At 34.5% G+C, this 20105-nt stretch overlaps 1 protein-coding gene and 1 long non-coding RNA gene across 8 annotated transcripts in view; one reads left to right on the forward strand and one right to left on the reverse strand.

The window, feature by feature from the left end:
* Positions 1-20105, reverse strand: part of LOC126911260 (uncharacterized) — a 94678-nt gene that overhangs the window by 65743 nt on the left and 8830 nt on the right. The gene's annotated exons all lie outside the window — the stretch shown is intronic.
* The window catches only part of LOC118273356 (trissin receptor), a 107385-nt gene that overhangs the window by 54136 nt on the left and 33144 nt on the right, over positions 1-20105 (forward strand). For all 7 annotated transcript variants that reach the window (XM_035590267.2, XM_035590270.2, XM_050697276.1 and 4 more), the window contains exons 3-5: positions 8743-8887; positions 12935-13094; positions 14205-14402. In XM_035590267.2, the coding sequence (XP_035446160.2) occupies positions 8743-8887; positions 12935-13094; positions 14205-14402 (503 nt within the window). The remainder of the gene's footprint in view (positions 1-8742; positions 8888-12934; positions 13095-14204; positions 14403-20105) is intronic.

Here is a 20105-nt window from a genome sequence, read left to right on the forward strand (position 1 = left end):
TCATTGACATCATCAACATTGTCGGACGGACGAATATTTGGTATCTGATGGCATCTCTCAAATATCAATTGAATTGGTTTGTATGAAAATAGATGTGAGTAGAACTTGTAAGCCGAGTATATGTTAACTTTTTTACGTACATGTGTAGAAGTAGAAACTAAGTACAGAAATTATTTTTATTTAATTTTGATTTATTTTTTAATTTAATTTTGAGTCTCATGGAATGTAGGTCTCATAAAATAGGGCTGAATAACTGTTAGGAAAATGCTGACATCTATTCTACCCCAATCCTCTATCTATTCACACTTTGAATTCTATTCATTAGGTATAAACCATTATAATATAATTGAGCGACTGAATTAAACAAGAAATTCGACACAATTTTGGCATTATACAAACTTTTCGTATAATACTTTCAACAACGACACACGACGCAATATAAGTTAAAAGCATGCAATTTATCCGCCGTCCACATGTACGATGACTGCAAACTTTGAGTTCAGAGCAATTTGTTAGGTAATTAATGAGTTAGTTAGAATGTTGAATTCTACAAATCCTGTTTGTCTCACTTGGCGTAAGTTTTATATAAACGTCACGCCTTTTATCCCAAAAGGGGTAGGCAGAGGTGCACATTACGGCACGTAATGCCGCTATACAATGTACACCCAGTTTTCACCATTTGTGTTATAGGTCCCATGTAATAGGGGGTGAACCTATTGCCATATACTGTGCACAATTCCAGACTCCGTGCTAATAAAAGCCCAGTAATATTTTGCCCGACCCGTGTATCGAACCCAAGACCTCTTGTCGGCAGTTACACTTCCGATCACTCGACCAACGAGGCAGTTGTCATAATTTTTATATCAAAATTTTCATAGTATTAATTTTATTAAGAGATTTTACGGCAGATCTAAACCTGACTACTTATTTGTGTTATAGTGCTCGTAAGAGATCAAAGAGAGTAAGTAGAGTAAATTTAAAGATTGCTTTATAAATATCTTATTGTGAAAGAAACGACGTACCTACCTGAGGTACTCATTCTCGGAAATGTTTACGAGCCTCATAATTCTTGAATGAAGCTCTACCTGCCGAAATCTGTTTGCGTTTCGATTCAAGATTGAGGATTAGTGGTTGTTAGTTTGTATACTTGTGCTACGTTTTACCTGGAACACTGCTGGAAAGGAAAGAAAAATTGTGCGCGCAATTCTCACGTGTGGCATTGTCTTAAAATGTTCTACTCAGACTCATATCTCATGCGAGATGAATAGCGTTTTCCCGACGGCTATTACTTCACCAAAATCTTTTTCGTTCTCTATTTGTTGTCTTCATTCTTTATGAATATTCTACGTTCCTATGTAACTGAAAAACCACTCACTTATTGACCCAGAAAGAACTGAAATTTATAGGCTTTTACCAAATGTAGGTGACACAATACGTCCCATGGGAACAAAGGACCGTATTTAGGTGAAATTTTAAAATAAATGAAGCTGAAAAGTTTTTTTTGTATTCGTATATAATATGTCAATATTTGAATTCATTGACCGCAATATATCGGCCGTACAACTGGTTGCTATCGTTGTTGAAAACACACATTAAATATAATTTTATACATTACCACAATACATAAAATTATATTTATATTTTAAATTAAATTCCCTAATTAAAAAAGTTGTCTTTCATCAATATTATAAATACGAAAGTTTGTGAGTTTGTGTGTATATTTGTTACTTAATCACAGTAAAATGGCTGAAGGGATCGGGATGAAATTTAGAACAGGGTCTGGTCTGAAATAACACAGAGCTCTTTTTATCCCAAGGGGCAGCGGGTGAAGCCGCTGGCAAAAGCGTGTCAGTACATAGGGTAAACTACCCAATTATCAGCACTTTAAGAGTTAGTCCTAATTTAAGTCAATTTATTATTGTGAAAAAAAGGCTTTCACCCGTTAAGGTAAATTTTATAGTTATAATATTTAATAAGGAAGACAATAATAAAAGAAAAACATGATTGACCTCTATCCAAGATTATTTAGACAAGTAAGAATAAAAAATGGGTCTGTCACCATTTACTGGCACCATCTCCACCAATTACTAGCATAGAGCAACCCAATTATCAGCACCTCACTATCACTGTTAGGAATTGCATTAAAAAAAATAGTTACATTATTAAAACCTGTTTTAATTTATTTTTTACATAGTTAGTAAGTAGGTAACAAAATAATTACTTATAATCTAATAATACTTTTATCTGTATAAGTCGAGCAAAAAAAAGCGTCTCGGCCGTACCATCCTTTTCTCGAAGCCATTCAGGCCAATTTCGACCGCCTATAACTTCATTGTGGATAAAACAAGAAGCCTGAATTTTCAAATACTAAGCAGGCATTATACAAACATGGTATATTTGAATTTTCATTAAATTTTAACCATTACTTTAAGAATTATAACATGTTAAAGTTTCGAAATTTTGTCACTGACTGACAGATCATCAAAAGTAAAAAGCACTTTTAACAGACATAGAAGCTTAAAATTTTTGCATAAAATTAGTATTTAGTACCTAAATCAGGGGAAAAATCAAATATTTTGTAAATTCAGTCCAGTTTTTTTGATACATCAACTGCATCAATAACTTTGTAATCCTATAAAAATGTATGGGGTTACAAAGTTATTGATACAGTTACAATTTCATCACACCAATAACTTTGTAAACCCATATAAATGTATGAGATTACAAAGTTATTGATGCAGTTACATTTTACTGTTTAATGAAATAATTGAATCTACAAAAAGAAGTGAGATACCATCAAAAACATTCTGTAAAAAAATCCAAGTCGCGCACCTCATCATATTATGTACCGTAAAAAAATGTGAGATCCATGTAAGTAATACCAAGTCGGTTATTTTATTTAGTCCCTACTTAAGAGACCTTCTGTCTTAAGTTATAATGTAAATTGTTATCATATCAATATTACATTAATTTTACGTTTTAAATAAAATAGATTGACTTGGCCATCGCATGAAAACACAAGTATACCTACTTTTGTTGACATTTCTCGTATTAAATTGTTTAGTCTATTTCATGATAACGAATTACGATGGTCTATTGCACGATTACGTACGATGGCCAAGTAAATCTCTTTTTTTTAACACCTTTCCGTTCAGGTGGTTTTTCAGTAATCAAAATGTCCTGTAATCTGACTGGTGTTAGTAAATATTGTTGATTATCAAGACATACCAATTGCGCACTACTAAAATAATCTCTAAAGTTGTCGTAGCTTGCATACCATCTACAAAATCTCTGCTAATAATACTGGTAATAAAACAAAAAATAAGAAGAGAAAAAATAAATAGAAAGAAATAAGAAGAGATGATGAAATTCTAGGGAAACCAATTTATCAGCATGCTTCTGATCCAATTATCAGCACCATGCTAACATTTGGATTTTGATGGTATAAACTAGTTTTACAAAGCAAAATCAATTCTTTGCATAAAATAAACATAATTTACATTAAAAAATATGAAATTAGTATTTATGTACTTTTTTCCATTTATCATCACCAGTGCTGATAATTTAGAATTTACAAAATATTCGATCCATTTATCAGCACTACCTATTTTACCAATTAATCACCAAAACCTCAAATTCTACCCTTCAGATTATCATCAAAAATTATCTCAAATATCAGAGAAATCAATAGTTTCAATATTAAATTTGTAAAAGATACGATATATCATAAAATGTAAACACGTGACCTTAACGGCGATCACAAGAAACAGGCAAAAACAGAAGAAACTGCAAGACACAAATGTTTGTTTACATAATTTCCATCAATTTGAGGTCTCAAAGTATGATTTTCCCAATAGCAGGATTCCAAAAACATACATTTATTTATTTATAAGTGTGGAAACCCAAATTAGTAAGTGAAAACCTTAGAATTGGTCGATTTATTCAGAGTGCTGATAATTTGGTGCAGTGCTAGCAATTGGGTAGTTGCCCCTATTTATTAAAATTAGAAAAACAATATTATTATGTTAGAAGAGTAATATGATGTAACTTTTAGTATTTATTTGAGAGTTGGTCTTTAAACTAGTAAGTCGTTTGATCAACCGTAAATGAAAATAACTATAATTTTTTGTTCGCTTTGAACCATATTTTACAGAGTTTTCTTTTTTCCAACGCTTGAATAAATTAAGTAAGTTTAAGAGAGGTATTTAGGTAACATTAAGTAGCTATAAAATCTTTTTAAAAGACTGCGAGCTACATAGTTAATTTAGTGTTTGAATATAAATATTTTGTTTTAATTCAAAGTCAGTTCTTGACATTTTTAAATAAGAAATAGTAGATTTAAAATGTAGAGTCTTACTTTATTATTATGATTTAAGTAAAACTTAATTATCTGCAATTTTTTGAGATCATATAATGTCAGCCAAAATTACAAGCTATTACATAGTAAATACTGAGAATTTTCTTAAAACAGATTATAACCATATTATTTTTCATAGTTAATTTTTTCTGTTGCCTAAAAATCCAAATTAATAATAATGGTTTCTAATAATTATATTTCACTTCAAGTACTGTTTGCTTAATATTTAATAGGAAGCTAGATAAATAATTCCTGGTAAAGTATCATAAATTAATTAAGTGTTTTACCAATAAGGCTGAGTAAACTCAACTATCAATTTTAATAACGACGTAGTTACTTGAATAAATTATGGCGTCTTAAACTGTATTTAATAGCTGGATTAATATTTGTGAATTCAAAATCTTGGTTTCAAGTTTTTTGTCTTCCCGCAATATATAATTGCTTCGTAGAATAGGGATATTTACACAAACAGTTGTTTTTGTCGATATAATTAGAAAATGATACTACTTATTAATTTAGTTTTCGTATTTTATAATTTAGCTCATTTAAATATCTGTGTTTTCATGGCCGTATCTACTGTAGATCCTGTTTTACAGGAGATGCAGCAGTTTTGGAAGGATGTGGTGAGCTTGACCCAAAAAAATGTTCATTTATGACTAAAATGTTTGCTAATAAATTGATAAGCTATCGGTAGTAATTATGCTATCAAATTTTTTTGCTAGATTTTTACGACGAACGACTAACAGAAAGTACATACTATTCAACGTACATTTCTCATAGGTGATTATAAAACTGCTAACACAGAGTCTCATTATGACGATCTGTTTGACCCAGCTCACCTGATTTGTATGCAGACGGTGTGGGGTTAAGTTACCAGTCAGAGCTAACTACAGCCAAACTGTTGCAGTCTCCACAAGTCTAATTGTACTCAAATTTACTCACTTAAGCGGAACACCGCCACAAACAACTATTAAGTGCCGTTTTACACTTTACCGTCAATAAAACTTTTGCGAAAGGAGTTTTTATACTTTTCTGGATTAACAGAAATTAAGTTAAAAAGTGGTGCTAGTTAGAGAGTAGAGGATGAATAAATAATTTATGGACTTCTGAATTTTTGTTGCGTGAAATCGTAGAGTTTTTATGGTTCCGTAGCCAAATAGCAAAAACCGGTATCCCATTTATTTTTGGAGATAAGTTGGTAAACGAACAGACGGATCACCTAATGTTAAGCAATCAGCGCCGCCTATAGACACTCGAAACATTAGAGGGGTTTTTTTTTTTTTTTTTTTTAGGGTGGAAAATCATCCAATGACTTCTCCCGCCTTGGGCGAGGCGAGAGGGAGTGTCAGACTCTTACTGACTAAAAACCACCCCGTTCCTATTCCTGCCCGTCGAGCCGGAGCCCCGGTAAACCCGCTAGGTAGTCCGCAGCTCCGGATTAGGCATCAGCCCTACTGGGCCCCATCTGTGGTGGTCTGATGGCTCTTTGAGGCGCGCGCAGAACGCGACGCGCCGCACGCACGGGTCTGGTTCTGGTCGGGCGGCGAGCTACCCTTGCTCACCGTCCGCAGACCCGCACTTACGGTGGCCGGAGATCGTCGCGCGATCCCCGACGCCCGGAGTGTCTCTCGCGACGACTGGGGCGTGAGGAAGTTCGTTCCCTCACGCGCCCCGCCTCCTCCTTAGCTAGCATGACTGCTTCGCAGAAGGAGGAGACGGCATCCCAGTCCCCCTCGCTCCGCACCATGGCTTGTATCAGTGCCGGACGCAACATTAGAGGCGTTACAAGTGCATTGCTGGCCTGTTGGGCAGGTTAAGAATTTGGGGATTTGAGACTAAGGGACATTGGGGAAGGGGATCGTTTTTATGGAAAAAGATGCGTAGGTACCGATGTTGTAACTAACGTTATAACTAAGGATAAAAAATCATTTTATCATTAGCAGTATTTTTAAATGTATGTATAAATTCGCTCCTTTGTCTGTCAGTTTTGGTATCATTATAAACAAACACATTAATATTAATATTATGTTTGCAATGACCATTCGTCCACAAAATGGTAGCATCAAATGACCAGTATTTAATTAACATAATTTCACGTGAGAGAATCCTGTTACAATTTAAATCAATATTCAATATTAACAGTAAACATTAAGTTAATTAAAATGGTTACAACAGTGTTCCTTTTCGTTACGTTGCCGGGAGCTTGTGAATCAATTTGGAATGGAAATTTCAAATTGAATTGACGCTCTGTCAGATGCAAGTAAAAGACTATTATGTTCTCAGTTGGCTGTGCACCCGCTACTAATGCTTTGTTAGCTAGAACACACATTCCGACAACGTGCTTGTAAACTGTTTCATTACAATAGTAATTATGTACACTGCCATGACATGACCTAATTTGGATAGAAATGTAGAGGACGACCAAAGAAAAGAGGTTGCATAAAGTATGACGTGAAAGAGAAAGGAGTATGTGATGACATCTGATGAGGGATAGAATGGGATAAAAAGACATTTCGTGCCGACCTCAAGTAGCTTAGGACTAGGGCGATGTAAAGAAGAGTAAACTAAATATTCATTAAAATAATAGTACCTTTGTTTATACTGGTATGTTTTTTTCAGAAATATTGGGTCTCACTTTGAATATTAAGTAAATATTGATCTAATCAATATTTTACACGACGCTCCTGCCATCTGGCTTCCTTAACCTTGATATTATTAAGGTCTTTGTTATAGATATTGATAAGATCAAGGAATACGATAACGGTGGTCGTAGAATTAATTAAATTAACCTTACGGAGGCATAATTTGGCGATAAAATCGTTATGGATATTGTTATGGTTATACATACATTGTTTCTTTCTCCATTGAATAGGGAAACTAACCTTTATCGCTTACAAAATTGGGGCAAAATTAGTAAAGATATTTTTATGTTCACAAACACATACATTATTTATTTGAATTTAGGTTTCGCAGAATGAAATGTGAAACGTAACCACGCATAATCTATTATTCCTAAACAGCTAATCAATGTGAAAGCCCGTGGCAGGCCAAGCCTGGTTAGTTAAGCTTCGGATTAACTGTTAACAGATAACAATTGATTGTGACAAATCGATGTTTGTTTACTTAAACTGTGACGTTTAATACGATACACGAGTTTATATCAACAGTCCACTGCTATGCTATGAGCCACAGAGCCACCTTTAGGTATATTTTGTTATTTATGTATTTTTTTAAAAACTTTACCCCACACTAGGATTTTCTTCTGTATCGTGGATGCGTCTACAAAAATACAATTTCACATGCACAAGACACCCAGACCCGAAATTGACCCTTATTGGCTGCTCTAATCTTGACTCTTCACAGGCTAGTTGAAGATCGTAGTTTAAAAGGTCAATCTTTATCAAAACGCCCTGCTGCTATCTCTACCAAATTATGTATACTTAGTTGGCTTTTAAAAATACCCTCAAGAAAGGGTGGATAGACGTATTTTACTCTCTAATTCTCTGCCGTCAATGCACTTTCCTGTAGAGGGTGAATGAACTTTTTCGATTGAATTTGTTGAGTCTGACGTAGATACAGCTAAGCTGCGTATGCAGATTTATTTAGATTTCCAATCCATTCATAACGTCACACATGTCAGTGTCACGGCGCCTGCAATCATTTCGGATAAACTCGTTCAGACTAACGTTCACAGATGTTTGAACATCTGCATGTATGAATATTGTGATTTATGCATATTATTGCTTTCAGTTGCCGTATATACACCTAAAGGATTGAGATAGTAAACTTACATTTCGTGAGTTTAATCTTTACTAATGTACCTACCTATCTATTTATAATGGAGAATCATCGACCTTGGAACAAATTTGTTGAAAGCAAAAGAAAATATCGGACCTACACAGATGTCACGTAGACAAAAGTTCGTGAAATTTTGAGAAACATGAACAAAGTAAATGTTATATACTGTAGGCAAACATATCCTTACAATGTCCGTAACCAAGCAACTCTTGTATGGATTTGGATATTTTGTTGGATTCCTAGAAGTAATATTATTGTTCAGTTGTCCTACCTACATCAATTCTCATTAAATTCTATATTGTATATGCCAATGGTAGTCTATATAATGGGTAAATGATAGAGTATTCTAACAGTAATTTATGATTACTTATTATGTTTTTCGGCTTACTCACGAATTTATTTGACGAGGAACTTTAAGGCGGTCGTGTATCGCGGAATGTTGCTCATGAATATGAGTCTCTAGCATGGCTTGAAACTAGTCGAGTTCCTCATCAAATAATTACACGATTCAGCCGAAAAACATTAATTTAGTATGTCTCACGAAAGTTATAATAACTATAAAGAGTAATTTATGTTGTTTGTTTCAGGTAACTTGCTCGTTATCCTCGTGGTTACTTTATCGAGGCGGCTGCGCTCCATAACCAACTTCTTTTTGGCGAACCTTGCCGTGGCAGATTTATGTGTCGGCGTGTTTTGTGTCTTCCAAAACTTGACTATATATCTTATACCGAGGTGAGTGAATTGAAGCATCGGGTAAACAACATAACACGTAAACACGCCGTGTTTTAAACAGCACGTTGAATGAATTAGTGGTTAGTAGAAGGCCTGAAGCGGTCAAATGTAATGGCCTCGTGGAAAAGTATGGCGCAAGGTGCCCAAAAGTTGCTAACAACAGCTGTGTTTAATAAGATATATCCGAGATATTATTTTCATAAGTTACGAGATATTTAACATAATGTCGAAGACAAGTGATATGAGAGAAATTGGAGTGATAAAGCAAAGCGGAAATTCTCGCGGTTGCTCTCATCAAAAATACCCAACATTTTCCTTAAAGATTGAAAATGCGATGCTCAAAGGTTCAATACAATTCGTGTAGAAAATGAATACCCATAACATATTGAAAACGTCAACGTAAAATACATTGCATCAAAACAAATACGTTATTATAGAGAAATTATTATACACACATTTCATGTGACCCTAATATTCTGTACATTAATTAGGTAATAATTTTCTGATATATTATTCAACTATTTGCCTCGATGATACTCTAGGGATTACAATCCCGTCTGAACATCCAGTATTAGGTATGTTAGTGTATCATGTTGCACAGACCGTGTAAACAAGGTCTAATGACGAACGCGTGTCCGATTAATTATTCCCAAATGAACGTTTTGTTTACCTTTCGTAAATAGCATTATCTTTTTTTTTTTGTAAATCGGTTATGACTTACCTCGTTTTTACTTAAGTTTGTTATATAAAATTATTTGAAGTTTCACTAATCGAATTGTTTTTCCTTGTTGTACCGTATAGTTCTAAGGTTTTTAATTAATGTTAATTTGTTGATTCATGTAGCTCTTCGTACTACTTAATTACAATAATTAATTTATTATTCGACAAAACAACAACGCTCTATGTCATTTATAATAATAAATAGGTACCTAGGAAAGATTATTATATGTTTGTTTATTTATTTACTATACTTGTTTAAAACATTTTTAAATATTTAATAAAAAAAGCACTATATGTAATTATTACAGAGTTCCTTTCAAATAATAGCATGTTTATTGAACCTGGGAGAAGCTCTTTCTTCAATTTTTGCTCAGAAATTATGTTTAACGATGTTAATTAATTAATTACTTAAGAAGATTATTTCTAAATCACTCCAAATTCGACGGATCTTTATAGAACTTCTTAAGAGACAACATGAATTGTAAAGGAGAAAGGAAGTTGAATACAAGAGATCGTACTTAAACGTATTTAGCAAACATTTCATTACAAGGAACTTAATACATCCGTATTCTGGAGATATTTGGATTATATATAGAAATAGAAATTTTAAGTATTCTGAAAATGGTTAATGCGAGGGAGGAAATAACATTTTTGACATGTTAACGTTAGATACGGAAGTTAACGTCGGGGTTCAGAGAACGCTATCGGCCTTGTATCCTTGGACTGTGGCGTGCTCCACTGAACATTGATTACTCTGTCACCTACATGAAATACTACCCCCTTTATACAATGCTCAAGCGTTATAGGATATTGTCTATTAATTACATGATATATTTCCTTGTCAGAATTGCCTCTCTATAGATACTCGTATTAAATTAAAGTTAAAGGTAAATAGTACTTCGGTTCTGTTATGTAACTTTTCTGTGATTCCTAAAAGTTTTTGGAAATAGAATTGAGACTGTCGATAAAAGTTATTTATTGGGTATAGGTAATACGTTAGTTTAGTAAGTGCCCCGACAACGTTTTCTACTTTAGTTTCCAAGGCCTACTGCCAGGCCCAATGTCCCAAACAAGATGTTTTCCCAAAATTTTATATCGTAAATAACTTACGACGCCGAATCCAGACGTGAAATCAGAAACACAGCCACAAGTCATGTTCAGAGATTTGTGTTCGCCCTTCAGATGAATCCTGAAATATTAAAGGATTATATATCATGAGAATTCGTGACTGGCAATTGTGAGAGTGACCGGCTCGACTGGGCACAATGATTGATATTGTTCTCTTAGTTTAGTACACATCTGTGTCTGTGTGCGTAAACTGTATCTAGGAAAGTATGATTTATATAACACGCCTGTGTTGTGTTCTAAAGGACTAAATGTAGGTATAAAACCAAACTCTCGGCTTCAACGTCAAGTTTTCTCGATATTGGAAATCCCAATTTGTACTGCCCGTCATGACAATCAAACAAAAGGCCGCGCCCAGCTTTCGATTCCGGCCACCAGATCAAGTTTGTTCGTAATTGAAACTAGAATAATTTCTATGACATATTTCTGAATTCAGGGATTTAATCAAGTTCTTATAAAGAACATTATTTATCAATATCTAATAATTTTGTTACGCCGGCTGTGACCTAAATAATTTTATCAATAAGGCTGAAGTTTTATTATTATCGGTATTTGATTTCAATACACTTACGTAATTGCCTTAATACTTAATGTAGGTGAAATGTGGTTTTGCGTTACCTTTATATTTTAAAGTATAGATAAAGGAACAAAGTTACGTCAACTAATCAATAGGGTTTATAAGTAGAGTAACAAACTTCCATACTCACCGTCTCAAAAAGCAGGAGTTGGAACGGGGTGGTTTTTAGTCAGTAAGAGTCTGACACTCCCTCTTGCCTCGCCCAAGGCGTGAGAAGTCATTGGATAATTGTCTCCCCTCAAAAGAAAGAACACTCACATAACTTTCGCATTTATAACATGACTTAATTAAGTTTTTGGTCACGAATCTTAAATATTGTCTCTCACCAGTATGCATGCGATGATCAAGTTTATTTTCTGTATTCAAAAGTAAGTAATGTTTTATTCAAAAGAACCCGAGTACAGTATGAGACTTTTGTGTTTCTCTTTATCTCAAGTATTTGAGAGCACTGAAGTATGGGCTTTCGAGTATCTCGCCTATTGTTATTTTGGCGGTGAAAAAGTACTAAGGTTATCTTCACTTTTTCATAATTTTGATGACAAAAGATGTGTACCCGGGGCGTCATAACGCAAAAAAACCTATAATTGACAAAGACAGACGCTGAATATTGGGCTGTGTTTTAAAATATCTTAATTTTCTTTTACAATTATTCAGTGTCTGATCTTTTTTCATAGGCTCTATTTGTACAAGCACTATCTTAATAACTGTGAAATCGCAAAAATACAAATATTATTTTGTCAGACGCGACGATGAAAATGTATTATTTTCATCGTCGGACAAAATTATATTTGTATTCGAATTTTACAATAGAAATCGGATTATTGTATCAAAAGTATATTGACAATTTATTAAAAATATTTCTTTGGACATTGACTTATCGCCCACGCTCAGTGTTGTTGGCTATCTAAATAATTTTACAAATTAAATGTATTAATCTTATTGCGTCCAAACTTGTTAGTTCAAGTTTTGAAGATAATTCTCTGCATTAATAACAATATCTTTAAGAAACAGATCATGAAAATGTGAAATGAAACGTACTCAATTTATTCAAAACGTTTACTGCTATTTATATTGAAAGTGGTTATTTTTAGCCTACAATACAATGAACAAGTGCTCTTTATTATACATTCCTAATAACAAATGGTTATTATCAGAGACGTTATTAAACTATAAACCCTATTGTGGTTAATATAAGGGACAAGTTGAAATATTGAAGTACGTAACTACTAGGTAATAATATAATCCAATATATTGTCGGTCGCAGAGGATCGTAAACTAGACCCTTAAACGTTAAATCAATTAGTATTTAAGGGGTACCTACGATATTAATTACAGTGCTTTGTAAACAGACACAATCAGGCTCTAGGCACAGTTAAGAACTTGGTTTAATATTCACCTTAATGTTTACGGCCTAAAGATTGAATTTATTTTGTACCTACATCAAACAGAATTTATACCCATTAACGTCAAATAGTCATTAAAACATTCGACTTATTAGTCAGTAATTTAGGTAATAAAAGTTTGTATTCAGTAGAACCTTCGAATTCTTTTGTTAGCAACAGATTTAAATAGGAAGTATATACAAAGTACCAAATTAAAACTAAACTCATTTTTTTTATTTACAGTTGGGTGTTCGGAGACTTCTTGTGTAAGATGTACCAGTTCGTACATTCCCTGAGCTACACGGCGTCCATATTCATCCTCGTGGTGATATGCACAGAGAGATACTTCGCTATTATACACCCCATCACTTGCAAGCAAATCCTCACTTCCACGCGACTTAGGGTAAGATTCTGTGTCTCACAAGTCACAAACAAAACGGCGAACGCGACACGAGGGAACGATTTCATCTGAATTGACTTCCTCAATTCTCCGACGGTCGCCATTTCTGAATAACTTTGGAAACTATTCTGCGACAAATACAGTTCGTTTTGTGTGACCGTCCGCCGTGGTATTGAACAATCTATTGAAGTAACCTAATTATCCAATTTCCTTGTTTCCTGGAATTCATTTCGCGTGATTAAGTTCAACAGTTTAAGGTTTAAACTAGAATGTTCTGAACTGTTCAAAAGATTTGCTGCGGTTTTTCGTTGATGAAAATATTAAAGGGTATTTCAATGTTGGAAGTTTGCTACTGCTAAAGCAATTTTGTAACCAGCGCAGCATAGTTGGACCAGTGACAGCATAATCTCAATCCCACTGTAGCGTGCGAAATATAATTAGCAAGTTTGCTCTGACTCTCAGCTAAAAAGCAGACAGAGTGAAAATATGCAGACCACATCAGACTAAAATAAGACCTTTTTAACAGACTGTTTTAGAAGAAAATGGTTATGTACAAAATTAATACGAGGATCACTAGAAGCATGTTGTCGCAAGTTGCTGCCTTGTCATTATGTTGGGTTAATATAATTAGTTAAAAGGGCTGTCCACCTACATTGGTAGACCCAAATTCGACATTCTTTAGCCTCATCGTCAGTTGTAAAGCTAAAAGAGCGTTCTGTCAAAATGTAAATGAGAATACAATTTAAATTACAAAGTTTTGTAAATTTTCGGGTATTACCCCGGCTGCGGTAACGGGGCTGCCCTATGGTTTTTATGACAGCACTATATTTAGACCAAGCCAGCAAAAGGTCGGTGCCGGATATTACAACTTCCGTGAACACATTGTTTATAACTTCATTTCACGTGTTTATGTATTCATTTCGCATTATTTCTCACGTTTTGTAAGCATTTATAAATGTTACGACTCCATGGTTTAATGTACACAATTTAAACTTTGAAAGTTACTCAAAAAGGATACCGTCACTTTCATGAGTCTGCAAAACAAAGTTATTTTTTTATTATACTACGCATACGAAGCAATGTAAGCAATTAAAAGATTTTTTCTTTTGACAGTTGGTGATTCTTGGCGTCTGGATTACTAGTGCAGCGTACAGCGCTCCCAAGTTCATTTGGGTGGAAACCATAACGAATGACCTGGGCGACGGACACATGGAAACAATATGTATCCCGCACCGAAGGAAATACAACTCTGAATTATTCGACATGGTCAACTTTGGCCTTCTCTACGTGACCCCATTATGCGTCATGACGGTGAGTGAAAATAAATATGAATACGGTTAAATATAAGTGCCTATAACACCAACAAATCATGATCAAACTGATGATAACACGCGAATAAACTTCACTCTAATACCGCGTTTCTTTTATGGTGTGAAATAAGCCGTTTTGTTCTTAGTGTGTTGTACGGTTACTTACTAACACCTTTTTTCAAATCAAGGGCGTCTGCTGACTGACTTGACCTTTACAAAGTTTGTTCTGTATTAAAAGCAAGAATAGGAATTAGAAATATAGCCTTTCTGATATTCGTAACGTAGCTTTATTTTTAAATATACCTAATTCAACTGGTCGAGTTGCTAACAATTTTACTAGTAATAACTATTTTACTAACAGAACTATAAGCAAAGAGTTATAATTGGGAAAAGCATCATTTTCCATTTTCAGAAATATGTATTTGTTTTATCTGGCACCTATCACAAATTAGTGAGTGATGTCCGGTGTATCGTAAAATACTTGTTCATACTAGATATTATTGAACTTGTAACATAACAGCAAAAAGTTGGTGCTACATTAAAATGCATACCTTTCGTGGGATCAATATCGACTAAAACTAACTACAAAGTTTAGAAAGACCATTATAATATCATAACGATTATAATTTTGATAATATTATAGAATGAAAACGTGGGACAAAACCTAACATTACAAATGTTTAGGTAGTTGGAACCCAAAATCTAATTTGTGTTAGTATCTAAACAACCATCTAAACAAATTAAAACTTCGTTACAACCCAATAAAATAAGATTATTATTGTGTTTACCATCGAATATTGTTTGATCAACCTCCTTTTGATGTTGTAGTTCTGTTATAAACATGAAAAAATGTGTAATATGAGTATTAATATCTATTATTTGAGTCAATATTTTTATCATATTAATAAGAATTATAAATGCGAAAGTATGTGAGGATGTATGTATTGTATTTTGTTACTTTTTTGTACAAAACTAGCGAACCCGGCGAAGTCCGTTTTGGCCACCAGATGGCTTCGCTTATTTTTGTATCAGAGATGGCTGTATGTCGAATATGATATTCCCTGTTTTCTTGCTTTTCTCTTGATTTTTCCCTGAATTTTCTTTGCTATTAACCTCACGGAACCCGTGGCCTTTCCAACGAATGCAAAACTGTGGAAGTCGGTTCGTGCGTTCTGGAGTTATAGCATCAGGAAGCATAACTCGACTTATTTTTATATTATAAATAGACTACTGGACGGATTTCGATGAAATTTGAAACAGAGATGTATTATAGTGTGAATTAACAGGTGAAGCTGCTGGCAGAAGCTAGTATTTCGTATCACCATGATTCTAGCGTCAATTCTCTTCAAGTTTAATCCTTGTTACGCCATTCTCTTTTTACTGCTGACGTCACTTGTCGGGTGACAATCGGTGGACACAATTTGCGACAGATATTGGACACTAGACAGCTGGACGAAGAGCTTATCAAGTGAAATTCGTCCCAATACAGCGACTTTAGCGTACTCGATTCTATCGTTTTATGAAAAATTCTATCGTTAGTCGAATTCGCTGATATTACGTTCTACATTATGAAACATTGAGAGAAATGAGTCAGATTATCTATGTGTGCTAAACTGATTAGTCAAATTGACACGTGAATTAGTTTATCTTGTCAATTAATAAATCTAATATTGTTAACTTGTACAATATTGGTTTTTGGCGGTTTGTAACTCGATAGATTTTAATTAAATATCGTACGTTATTGTGTAATTTGGTAATGGAAAATTATCACCGTTCCTACTCTGTCCGTGGGTGTCAAAAGAATCGTAAGCATTTGACATACGCAACGCAACGCTTTTTGTTTAGCCAAGAACCTTTTAAAGTGACATGAAATACCTAGGTACGCATAGTCCAGTGGCGGCGGCGACGCCGGCGCTGTCACGGACTGTTCATGATAATCGTACGATTTATAAAATATCCTTTCATTCATTATTATTCACTATTCACGTCCATTGAACATGAATAAAAAGAATTTATTATGACTTATTTTCACATTTACAGTGTTAGTAGGATTAAAATAAAACGAGCAAAATTATATTTCGTATGAAATGGCTATTGTATGCAAATTTTGAACTAAAATCCCTTTAGAGTCTACTGAAATATACATCAAAGAGTATTTTTCAACTCATTTACACATTCATTTTTAATTCGAATATTTTAGTTTTGCGCCACACATGTAATTGATACCTATTAGGATAATAATAGACACTATAGAGTCTTATTATAGAGAACAGTTATTAGGGATCTCATATCTTACTATAGGTAATTAACGGGTCTACCTTTATTAGTAGAATTTTTTTGGTCATAATTTTATTTTGCATAACAACGCATGGCAGAAACTTCATTTCGCAGAAAATCATTTGGTATACCATCATTTGTAATACATTAAAAACGCATAATTTTGTAAGTCAGAATCATCTTTAGGCATAAATTGATACGCATAATAATTGAAAGGTAGAACCATCATATTGCAGAATGTTCACTGTCAGAATCGTCTTTTGGCATAAATTTCATAACCATAATAATTAAAAAGTAGAACCATCATATCTCAGAATGTTCACAGTTAGAATTATCTTTTGGCATACGTTTAATAATAATTGAAAGACTCATCTATCACGCAAGCATGCAGCATGCAAGCAAGCATGCAGCATGCAAGCAAGCAAACAAGCATGCTAGCAAGCAAACAAGCATGCTAGCAAGCAAGCAAGCAACATGCAAGCAAGCAACATGCAAGCATGCAGCATGCAAGCAAGCATGCAAACAAGCAAGCAAGCAGCATGCAAGCAAGCAAGCAAGCAGCATGCAAGCAAGCAAGCAAGCAGCATGCAAGCAAGCAAGCAGCATGCAAGCAAGCATGCAGCATGCAAGCAAGCATGCAGCATGCAAGCAAGCATGCAGCATGCAAGCAAGCATGGTTTCTGTCACGGCTCCGGCGCTGCGGGGCTCCGGCGGTCCCACGCGCGCTAATCGTCGCAGACGGCTTTCGCTCACCACCGCAACTTCGGCTTGTTGGCCGGCTTCGCCGGCCAGCCTCAGCTGCGGCGGCTCGCTCATAGCCGCCTGCTCCTCAGCCCGCGGGCCGCCTCGCCCCTCCGCGCCTACGCGATTTTAAATTGCACTCTAGGGGTAGGGCAGACAAGACTACGTGCAGTCGGTTTTGCAGCGATTCGGTTCTGTCACTTCACTAACTTTTATTCTACCATCTTCTTAATATGCCAAGCTAAATTATGCCAAACAACCGTAGCTCTAAATAAACGTTATGTGAAACAAAATTATGCAAAATTAAGCTTTGCCAAACGTAATTATGCCAAATAAAATTCTACCATCTTAAAAGTATGCCTTTGAAAATTCGGACATATAAACATTCGACAAAACAATAATTATATTCAATTATTTTTATGTCATATATTTATTCGTTTAATGAAGATTATGCCGTGTGTTATGCCAAATAAATTTCGGAGCAGTAAAATTCTGCCAGATAGAGGGAACCCGTAATTAACAAACGCCTACTTAAAATACTTTCATCTAACGTTTAAAGCGTTTCATAAAGGTCATAAGTTTAAGAGTATGTTACATAAATAATAGTAGGTATTTTTCACGATTTTATCAATTGTTGTCCATCAAAATAAACGAAACTGTTATTTTTTCTACAAAACGTTGCACACTAGCATTTTCTCCTCTATCGTGGGTACATTTACAAACATACGATTTCTGAAAGCCTTTTTTTGCAAGACTTGACACTACAGTTTGTGCATCAAACTGAGAGCTCCGTGCAAGAATCGAAACCGCTACGCGTTGCGCGGCAGCCAGTTGTCCAGCCACCGCACCGCATAGCATTTTTTTTAAAAAAAAAAAAGATTGACGTGTAAATGTATCTTGTAACCTATTTGCAAAAATAAATATCATTCATCATTAATTTTGTTCTGGCATCACCGTATCAATAGAATGTAGGACCGAAAAATATTTGAACAAAGAAGTCGCGGAAATTTATTTCTGTCTTGTCCGGTGTCCTATTTGGAATGGAGAACGTGAAAACACAGTTTCAGAGTCAGTGTACCTAATAATATAACAAACATTATTTACAAAATGTATAAGACAAGCCCGTGTAGCGCACTCGGTGTAAAATCGGGACATTTTAACTTACGTCAGGTCTTGAATATTTTAATATTTAATACATAAAACGGGATGTCCGTAAACCAGAATTTTAATGGTCGTGGATGTTTGTACACTCGTGAAATGTTTCCGACTATCAAACTGTAGGTGCTTCGATGATACACGCTTGCTTTAATGCCAAAATCAACGGACGTTCATGTCAATGAAAGTAAACATATTGCTGCTTGTTATTTAGCAGTTACAAGAATTTTATTGGATTCTAACGTTGCAACGTCTTTATGATATATCTATATAGAGTGTAAATGGAATTCTCCCGAAAAATGTGACAATTTTTTCTTAGTTTTTATAATTTTAGTCTTTTTATTTTCGTTTTATTCATGCAACATCAACTTTAACCAGTTAATCATAACTATTATTACAGATCATCATCATCATCATTATCAGTAACCATCCAAATAACATGTATGCATAACATTTTACACATGGAAGTCAGATACTAAATACGTAAAAAACTAAACAATCTGTCTTATAGCCTAGGCCTATATTATAACCCTTTTTTTAAACGACGTCCTTATTTAACTATCGTTTTATTTATTCTCTATAATGTAATAAATGTAAAAGATTTGATTTACGTCGAAATTGAATCATGGATAAAAATTGTATTTGATAGGTTGTTGATTTATATTATCTGCCCATTCACTCGCAACAAATAAATGTTGACATTAGCAACAAAAATAATAGTTATATAAATACTTATAGTTGTTCTCACTACGCCGATTAATTCGATGCTCAGTTCAGCCAACTATTCACATTGATTATGCAAAATAGTAAAACCTCAGCATCCCACTCGCATCTAAGTTTAAGAGTTTATTTTTAGCGTACCGCAAACGTTACCCCTCTAACATCGGATACTGAGCAAATAAACTACTGACTAGAAATTATCGGGTAGAGGCTAGATAAATAGTTTTACTACTATATTTACTTTACTTTTTTATTTTTTTAAAAGATTGCTCACACTTGACACTAGTGTTTTCTCCTGTGTCGTGGTTGCGTTATAAACATAGAATTTTACATACACATGACACCCAGACCCGAAACAATAGTATGTATGTGTGTATTACACAAAGTCTTGTTCCGAGCGGGAGTTACAGCCGCTACACGTTGCACGGCAGCCAGTTGCCTAGTCACTGTGCCAACCGAGCAGATTGCTATCTAATCTATCAATCTATCTATCAAATTCTTCCATATTTCAATCTCTTCCATAAGTACATAAAATCTATGTACCGTACAAACGACTTGAATAATATTAAAACAGTAATGTAAAGACTGTAAAATCAACCTTATTTTTGCGACGCCTCCGTTGTTAATATAATAAAAAACGGAGGCGTTTTTTGAATGGCGGACTTAAAATTTTACTGCGACAAGACTCGGAATTCAGACTACTGGAACTCTAAAATTGTCAAGGTAAGAATGGTTGTAAAAAGGAATTGGCGACGGTTAGTGTTATTCGGAAGGGCTTAGCATTACCTACAACGGTTTTCGATTCTTTTTA

This window comes from Spodoptera frugiperda, chromosome 1, assembly GCF_023101765.2.
Source record: "Spodoptera frugiperda isolate SF20-4 chromosome 1, AGI-APGP_CSIRO_Sfru_2.0, whole genome shotgun sequence".
Classification (NCBI taxonomy): Eukaryota; Metazoa; Arthropoda; class Insecta; order Lepidoptera; family Noctuidae; genus Spodoptera; species Spodoptera frugiperda.